At 58.9% G+C, this 9162-nt stretch overlaps 2 protein-coding genes across 2 annotated transcripts in view; one reads left to right on the top strand and one right to left on the bottom strand.

The window, feature by feature from the left end:
• PACSIN1 (protein kinase C and casein kinase substrate in neurons 1) overlaps positions 1-2572 on the top strand; it is a 21268-nt gene extending 18696 nt beyond the window's left edge. The window contains exons 10-11 of the mRNA XM_008066834.2: positions 1-80; positions 1045-2572. Of these exons, the coding sequence (XP_008065025.1) occupies positions 1-80; positions 1045-1154 (190 nt within the window). The 3' untranslated portion in view covers positions 1155-2572. The remainder of the gene's footprint in view (positions 81-1044) is intronic.
• Positions 2573-7406: 4834 nt separating this feature from the next.
• Positions 7407-9162, bottom strand: part of SPDEF (SAM pointed domain containing ETS transcription factor) — a 21390-nt gene continuing 19634 nt past the window's right edge. The window contains exon 4 of the mRNA XM_021717002.1: positions 7407-7594. Coding sequence (XP_021572677.1) covers positions 7407-7594 — 188 coding nt within the window. The remainder of the gene's footprint in view (positions 7595-9162) is intronic.

Raw genomic sequence — 9162 nt, 5'->3', positions numbered from 1 at the left:
GGACGACGCCAAGGGCGTGCGCGTGCGGGCGCTCTACGACTACGACGGCCAGGAACAGGACGAGCTCAGCTTCAAGGCCGGTACGGCGGGCCGCCCGGCCGAGGCCCGCGGGAGGGTGCGCGGCGGGGCGGGCCGGAGAGCGAGGCTTGGGCCTGGATTGGGTGTGCGGCGGGGTGGGGGCGGTCTCTGCGGCCGGGGCTTGGGCTTGGATTGGGCGTTGGGTGGGGCCTGAGAGACAGGCTGGGGCCTGGATTGGTTGTGTGGCGGCGTGGGGGCGGGGCCCGGGGAGGGACTTGGGCTTGGACTGGGCAGTGTGGGTGGGGCCTGAGAGAGAGGCTGGGGCCTGGATTGGGTGTGTGGTGGGGTCGGGGCGGGGCCTGAGAGCGAGACTTGGGCCTGGGTGGGGCCTGATTGGGTGTGTGGTGGCGCAGAGGTGGAGCCTGAGGACGGGGGTTGCGAGGATTTGCCCGGGGAATGTGGTGGGGTGGGGACTGGCGTGTAGATGTGGCCTGAGGGCAGGGCCTGCGACCAAGGTTTAGATTAGGGGTTAAGAACAAGGCCTGAAGGGGTGGTGTCAGGACCTCAGTGAGAGGCTCGGGCTTGGATTGGGTAGGTGGTGAGGCGAGGCCCGAGGGTTGGGTCTGGATGGGGGGGGCGGGGGCGGGGTCTGAGGACAGGGCTTGCAGGGCGTGGGGTGGGGCGGGGCCCGGTGCATGGGTGGGTCCTGGGCAAAGATTTAGATTAGGGAATGAGGCTGGGCCTGAAGGGGTGGAGTCAGGACCTAGAATATGTGGGGGTGGTGGGTGGGGTCGAGACCCGCATTAGGTGAAGGGCTGAGGCAGACAGGACCTCTGCGCCAGGGTGGGCACGTGGGCGGAGGCTGGTCTCCAGGGGCGAGGCCTGTGGCCAAAACCTAAGACCGAGTAGCCGCGTTGGAGCGTTGGGCAGCAGTGGGAAGGGGGCATTGGAGGGTTTTCCTAGCAACAGATGTGTCGCGGGAGTGACAGTCTCCTCTCTGAGTCGCTCCCTGTGTCCCCTTCTCAGGAGACGAGCTCACCAAGCTGGGCGAGGAGGATGAGCAGGGCTGGTGCCGCGGGCGGCTGGACAGCGGGCAGCTGGGCCTCTACCCCGCCAACTACGTGGAGGCCATCTAGCTGCCCGGCTTCCTCTACACTCCCTTCACTCCTTGCCCACCTTCTCCCCACCCTTCCCACTCTTGTTTCCTTCCCCTCGCCATAGAGTTCCAGACATATTTTCCGATCAAGCTTTTATTTTTTTAAAAGTCTAAACAGAACAAAACAAAAAATAAAGAGACAGAGCATTTGCAGGGCCACCTGGAGGCCAGGGTGGGAGAGCTTGGGATGATGGCCCCAGGGCAGGCGAGGGTCTTAGCGAGGGTCTTAGGATTTAGCCCGACATCACGACATCACAACATCCGCTCTTCAGGTTCCACCAAAGAGTCTCCTGAGTCCTGAGGGTTGTCTCCCGGACACTTCTACCCTGGCTTACTCCATCCCACGCCACCCCAGGCTGTAGGCCCCTGCCCCTGTTCCCTGGGCCTGGTTTCCTAACCTTTTCTTCCTCCTGTACCCTATTCCCCTTCCACCATCCCCTGCTCTCAAAGACCTCCTCTCCAGACCCCAAGAAGGGAGGCCTGCCAGTCTTTAGTCTTCCACTCTGCCCTGGGAACTGCCCTACTTCTAGCCCCATCCCTTGGGACCGAGGGGCTGGAGGAGGAATGGCCACACTCCTACCCAATAGAGGTTTCCCGAGACTCCCCCAGATGTGAAGAGGGGTGAACTGGAGGAAGTGGCAGTGCCACGGGTGCAGGAGGGTGAATGAAGGAGGAGAAGGCTCAGCCCATGTTGTGCCAGCCCTCCCAACTCAAGGCCCACCTGAGGTACCGAGACCCTGTTTGGGCCCTTCTGTTCAGCTGTCAGTACTTTGGGCATTGAGCCATACTCCCTCAATAACTTGTAGAGAACCCACCCCCTCTCGTAAGTCTTCTGGCGTGGAGTGGGGACCCCCAAACCCATGGCAAAGCCAGCAACAGTAGCAGCCTCCTCTCATTTCCTGGGGAGGAGGGCGTCTTGCCCACCCGCCCACCCACCTACCCTCCATGTCTATCCAAAACCATGGAATCGCTGGTCTCAGCATCAGCTTCCACGAGACCAAACCTTGTACTGCACGGCACTTGGCCTCACCATCCCTGTCTCTCTCTCTCTCTCTGGCCTCCTGGGGAAACACTGTGGGGCTCGTGGGACCTTCCAGCCTGGGACCATCAGGGAAAAGCCTGCAGCTGAGTTTGGCAGGAAGGAGGAGCCCTGGCTCCCAGGAGCAGGATAGTCACTGCGTCTTTCGTCCTTGTCCCTGCAGCCCTTAGAACAACGTTGCCCCTGCTGGCAGCTCTTCCGTCACACCAGGCCTGGGTCACAGTTAAAAGGCTTTTGGGGTGGGTGTGAAGAAAGAACCTGCCGTCTGGTTGGTGAAAGCAGTAGCTGAGGTGAGTGGATTGCCTGAGCCTGCGGGTTCGAGACCCGCCTGGGCAACTTGGCGAGACCTCATCTTTACAATAAATCAAAAATTAGCTGAGCGTGGTAGTGCACGCCTGTAGTTCCAGCTATTTGGAAGGCTGAGGCAGAAGGATTACTGGAGCCCAGCAGGTCGAGGCTGCGGTGGCCTGGAGCGGCCACTGCACTCCAGTCTGGGCGACGGAGTGAGACTCCAACTCAAAAAAAAAGAAAAAAGAAAGCAGTAGTGCCTGAGTGCTAGGTACCAGTCTCCCCCATAGAAGTGGCAGGGTGCTTGGGAAGCAGACTAGGCTTGGACAAGACCCTCAGAGGTGGCAGAGCTGGGAAAGAAGTCGCCTGGGGACCTCTGGGGCGAGGAACTGGAAGTCGTGCAGCACCAGGTGAGACTTGCTTATGGCAGATGCCACTTCTAGGCCTCTGGACTGCAGATGGCCTCCTCCCTCCCGTATCACTTGGCTTCCAGGTAAAGAGAGCGTGCTTCCCCAACCCCTTTGTCACCCCTCTGTCCTCCTTTGCTCCTGCTGCTTTTCCCAACCGCCCACTGTTAGGAGCTAGTAGACTCCAGCCTCAAGGCTCTGACCTTCCTGTGGGCACAGAGGACCCTCACACTCTGGCAGGGGCCTGAACTGGGACAGTTCTCCCTCAGGGCTGGGGCGGTGGCACCCCAGGAACAGGCAAACCTCCTCCCTGCCACCAGCACCCCCTTCCCTGTCACTGTCTGGTCTCTGGGCCTCGGCTGCAGCCTGAGATGTGCCCTGGGCTCCTCAGAGCCTGAGGCAAGGTTTTGGAAGCCTGCAGTCGTGTCACCTCCAGAACAAAAGCCTCTCCCCACGCAGGAGTTGGCTTGGGGGCCTCTGCCCCTCACTGCTTACCCTGGAATGGCGGGAAGCTGGCACATCTGCACCTTGGGGCCTGGGCTCCCCCTCTCTGTGCCGGCAGTTTCTCAGCACCCGGGGAGGGGCTGCGGCCCTGGCTGGACCCCAGGCCTGTTCCTCTCAGCACTCTAACTGCCCGCTCTAGGGCAGGGACTGAAAGCCCCATCCCTTCTGAGCAGCCACCTCCACAGCCCCATCTGGGACCACTCGGTCCCCAGGCTCCTCGGGACCCCAGAATGGGAGGGTCTCCTGCCTGGAAGTCCCCCTGAGTTCCGGGGGCCCAGCCCCACCTGCCAGTGCTGGTGTCAGGGCACTCCACACCGAGCTTGGGGGCCACACCCCTTGCCGTGCCCATGGCCTCCCGTAGCCCCCTGCCCGCACCCTCGATGCTGCACGGGCCCAACCTGGCGGGGCTCGGCAAGTAATGTGTTTTGTCCCCCGTTAACCACCATTCAGCAGCCCGGTTCTGCGAGGAGCCAGGGCCACCCGCCGCCCGCCGCCCCAGGCTTCCTGACTCCATTAGTTCCGACACTTGTGAAACTCCAAGAAGTGCTGTGGTCTCAGCAATGCACCTGTTTTGTACATGATTGTGTAATTTAAAGGTATATAAATACAAATATATATATATATAAGTTGTGATTGTATGACTGTGGATAAAATCCAGAACTGTGTCAACCCGGCTGCACGTTGTCATCTTGAGTCTTGTGTGCCTTCTGTCCTGGGGTTTCCAAGCCCTCTGAGAACCACTGGTGACTGGGACATCTGTTAGGGAGGCGGTAACCGAGCAGGACTGGGTGCTGACCTGGCTGGCCACCCACAGGCTGGGTGGCTGAGGGCTGATCCCTTAGCTTTTCAGGGTCTGGGTCCTGTCTCTACTGGGGAGAGTTATATTGGAGGTCCCCAAGGCTCTGGCCTTCTCAGGTCTGGGTGCCTGGTGACAAGCCCTGACCAGGAGAACTGGGACATTTAGGGCCCCACATGTATGGTTCAAGGGTGAACATGGGCCCAGTTTTGATTTTATTTATTTATTTAGAGTCAGGATCATACTCTGTTGCCCAGGTTGGAGTGCAGTGGCACAATCATGGCTCACTGTAGCCTCAGTGTCCTCGGCTCAGGCAGTTCTCCCACCCAACCTTCCAAATAGCTAGGACTGCAGGCACGTGCCACCACACTGACTTTAAAAATTTTTTTTGTAGAGTTGAGGTCTCACTATGTTGCCCAGGCTGGTCTTGAACTCCTGGGCTCTAGCAGTCCTCCTGCCTTGGCCTTCCAAAGTGCTGGAATTACAGGTGTGAGCCACTGTGTCCAGTCAACGTTTATTTTCAGAGCAGAATTCTGAGGCCCGTGGTTCCTGGTCACCTATAGTGCCAAGCTTCCTGTGGTGTGACGTCAGGCCACATTACACTCTCCTGTGTCCTTCCTGACTCTGAAACCATTTCTGTGTGGGACCCTTGAGAGGGCTTCTACAGGAGAATTTCTCAGGGACGTGAGCAGGACTAGAGCTCTGAACTCTCAGCTGTTTCAGCACCCTGTTCCAGCACCCTGATTCCAGCTGCACCCCCGCCCCAGCGATCCCTTTTGGAGCAGACAGGGGTCCCAGGTCCAGTCCTACCCTCAGCTCACTGTGTTCCCACCCCCACCCAGGCTTTGGCTTCCCCCATCTGGCAAGATGTCTCTCTGAGGCCCCTCTGGCCCTGGCAGCCTGACAGGGCCCTGACACACACCTATTACTCAAGGCAAATATACTGCAGTCCCCTCATCACTTCTCCCAGCCTCAGGGTATGCCCAGAGCAGGGAGCAAGGTCAAGACGGGGACTGAATCTAGTTGCCACCCTGTGTCCCTTAGTCTCTCAAACCCACCTCCATTGGAATCCCTGGTTTTAGCCAAACAGAGGAATCTTCAAATAAAAACGAGAGGTTGTGTTGTCTTTTCTGCACAGGCTGTTGTATTTCGTTATGGGGAGGCCTTGGGCAGGGTCTTGGAGAGAGGTCAGGAATACCCAGCCAGGCCGGGTTCTTATGGGCAGGCGTGAGGAGGAGGAGGAGGGATTGCAGATTGCCACCAGCTCGCTGGGTGTCGCCGGATGGGTGTGTGCCTGCCAAAGGCTCATGGGCAAGAGATGCCCATCTGGCTCCCATACCACCCACCCCTCCTTGCTGGAGCCGCTCCAGGTCAGACGCCTATGCTCTAATCTTCTCACCGGTCCTCCTTCCCAGCCTCTGCCTGAGATCTGAGGCCTTTCCCAGCCCAGGCCCAACAGGGGACATTCATGAAAGTGACTCCAGGGACTCAGTTGGGCACAGGGCTGACTGACTGGAGACTAAACCAGTTCAACAGAGCAGAGCCTGGCTCTGGCCAGGGTCCCAGTCTGCCCCCTCCCAGGGGGTGGGAGACAGACAGGGCTCAGTGAGGCACAGGCCTGAGGCAGGGCCCCTCCTCCTCCCAGTCCAATCCCAGTTGACAGATGCCAAGGTGCTGTTTGCTAACTGCCAGGAGCAAACTTTCTTCTGAAGACAATAAAATTGCTGGGAGCAGAAGGCAGCAGTACAGGCCTTGTTTAACCCTTGGTGGTCTGGGTGGCGTGGCTCCTACCCTCTCCTGTTGCCTGGAAGCCTGGCCTCAGAGGGGAAGGGTCATTAAGTACCAAGGGTGCCAGCCAGTCAAGAAGCAGGAGGTCTGACGGGGCAGAGAGCGCCCTGTCCTGGAGGAGAGACGGGTGTGGGTTCATTTTCTGAGCCTCAGTTTCATCTTCTGCTGATGGGGGAGTAATCCCTCCCTCGTAGTTTTGTTGGGAAGGTCAATGTCAAAGAAGCAGTGAGAGCACCTAGCACACAGTCGGCCCTCGGGGCACGTGAGTTGCTGGAGAAGCATGAAGAAAGTATGAGAAGTTGTGTGAAAGACTCTGCCCGGGAGAGTGGGCCGGGGTCCTGGTCTCCCCCATCATACGTGCTGACCCCATCAGTGTTGGCGGCTCTCACACTGGCTCACAGGAGCGCGCAGCTTGATAGGCCTGCTGAGGTCTTCGGGAGAGAGAAACTGAAAAGGAGCCAGCCTCTCCTCCGGCTGCTGGCTGCAAAGCCAGTGTGCCCCCAGGGGACCACCCTCTCCTGTGCCCTGCCATGCAGTCCAGCTCCCTTAGTTGATTGAGCAAAGACAAGGGTGCTAGGCCCTTGGCTGGTCTCAGGCATAAAGCCCTGCTCTACAGCAGAACAAGAGGATGTGGCGATGCCTCCCCTCTAGATCCTGGAGTAGGGCCTTCTCAGCCCCGCCCGCCTCCCTCCTCTCTGTAAAAACCAGGGTGGGGAAGATGAGGTGGTTGCTCCAGCCCCCTGCCCCTGGCTTTGAGAGCTCACTGCCTCTCTCCCAGTTAATTATCCCTTTCCCTTGAGGCTCAGCTCAGTGCCACCTCTCCCAGGAAGCCTCCCTTGACCATCCCAGGCCCCTGTGACCATAACTACTTTTGACCATTGATGGCCTCCAGGCTGTGTCATTCACTACACAGAACAGGGGACATGTCAGTTGGTGAGTATCTTTATTACGCCTTCCTGGGGTACCCCTGGCTCTCCAACTCAGGGTGCAGACATCTTCCGGCACCATGCCAGGCACGGTGTAGACTGGGAGGCAAGGGACATGGCAGAGAGAGCACTGGATTGCAAGTAGCCTTGGTCAAGTCACTGCCATAGTGCAGGCTCTGCTTTGGCAATGCTGGGGTCAGAGGCCCCCTGAGGGGAGTCCTTTCCTGGGGAGCGGTGAACACTGACAGTGGCCCTGGCTCCCTCCATGCTCAGGGGTCTGAACCTGTGAGTGGTCAGGCCTGAGGAGGACACACCCCGGCCCCAGGGTCCCCCCGGGCCCCAGAGAGCTCGCTTCTACCCTGGGAGCCGCGGGCCACCCCCTCTCCCACCACCTTTTCTCCCAGCTCAGGGCCTGGCCGAGGTGGGGCAGGCAGGAGGAGGCCTGCTGAGGGCAGTCCCCGGGCCTGGGCCTGGCCCGTAGCCCTCAGATGGGGTGCACAAACTGGTAGACGAGGCGCTGAGAGATGTCCGGCTTCCGGATGATGCCCTTCTTGTAATACTGGCGGATGGAGCGGCTCAGCTTGTCGTAGTTCATGGCAGGACGGTTCTTGCGAATGCCCCACAGCCGGGCCACCTGGGCAGAGTCCTCGATTTTGAAGATGCCTGGGGGAGCAGGAGGGGGGCAGCAGGAAGGAGAAAGACCCAGGTCACCGGGTCAGTGTCGCAGAAACCCAAGGAAGCCAGACCGAGGCCTCCTTCTGCTTGGCAGGGGCCGCTGTGGGGACATGACACTCCCACAGTTGCGGTGTGCCCCAGGCCCCAGTGCATGGTAGAGAGTGTCATGAAGCCACAGCCCCCCTGGTCAGGGCGAGCCTGTGTATCTTAGGGGGTTCTCTGGGGCCTATGGGCCCAGCCCTTGCCAGCCTGTGCTCCGGTTATGGGGTCTGCACACCATAATCCAAGCCCTGTGGCTCGTCTGGTAAGGCCACCCCCGCCCCACCACCTTGTAATTCCCAAGCCTGAAACGACCTCTTTGCCAGTCTCAGACATTTCAGCCCACACGGCCCTTTCTGGCAGGATGAATTCATATGAGCTGGTGGAAGGAGAGTGGATTTGGAGCTGGGCCAACCGAGGGCCAACTGAGTCCCGGCTCTGCCAGTTGCTGCCTTTAGAACCTGTCCGAGGCGCCTCTTTTCTGTCTGTGAAGGAGGCTGTTAGGACTCCCATGGGTTGTTGGGTTGGAGGAGCCAGGCAAATGCCCTTGGGACAAGTTATCACACTGTTAATACCCTCAGTTCTCACCTAAACCCTCCTGCTGAGGCCCAGGCCAGCATGCCCCCTCCAGGGGGCCTTCCCAGACCACCCAGCCCTTCCTGGTCTCCCTTCCCTGGAGCTCCATCATGGGAGTTCCTGAAACCTGGTTCATGCTCAGTCTCAAACACAACCCAAGGTCACTGTGGGGTCTCCTCCACCACCCTCAGCTAACCGAGGCTTCCTTGTCTTCCTCCCCCATGAAGTCCTCCTGGACCCAGGCACAGCTGATTCCTCCAGCTCACTTCACTGCTGTTCCTCCTACAAGACTGCGGGTTCCTCAATGACAGACTGTTGTGAGCCTCCCCAAACCCTCAGGACACCAACGCTTCATTAATATTGTGGAGTGAGTGTGGAGCCACCGCAGGTGCTCACTGAAGATCTGTGGGATGGATGAATCTAGTCCATTTTACAGAAAAGAAAACTGATGTCCAGGTTCCCACAGTTTCAGTGGGGCTAGGACCCAGGTTTCTTGGCTCTGAGACTTTTTCAAAACACACACAAGCCGGGCTCGGTGGTTCAGTCTGTAATCCCGTGCTTTGGGAGGCTGAGGTGAGTGGATTGCCTGAGCCCACGGGTTCGAGACCCGCCTGGGCAACTTGACTAGACCTCATCTCTACAATAAATCAAAAAGTTAGACAGGCATGGTGGCACGTGCCTGTAATTCCAGCTACTTGGAAGACTGAGGTGGAAGGATTGCCTGAACCCAGCAGGTCGAGGCTATGGTGGCCGTGAACACGCCACCGCACTCCAGCCTGGGTGATAGAGTTGAGACTCCAACTAAAAAAAAAAAATTTAGCCGGGCTCGGTGGCTCAGCCTGTCATCCCGCGCCTTTGGGAGGCTGAGGTGAGTGGATTGCCTGAGCCTGCGGGTTCGAGACCCGCCTGGGCAGCGAGACCTCATCTCTACAATAAATCAAAAATCAGCC

The sequence above is a fragment of the Carlito syrichta genome, unplaced genomic scaffold, assembly GCF_000164805.1.
Source record: "Carlito syrichta isolate Samal-C Ts95f unplaced genomic scaffold, Tarsius_syrichta-2.0.1 Scaffold309115, whole genome shotgun sequence".
Lineage (NCBI taxonomy): Eukaryota > Metazoa > Chordata > Mammalia > Primates > Tarsiidae > Carlito > Carlito syrichta.
Note: the sequence above shows the minus strand (reverse complement) of the source record. Positions and strands in the feature narration are given on the sequence as shown.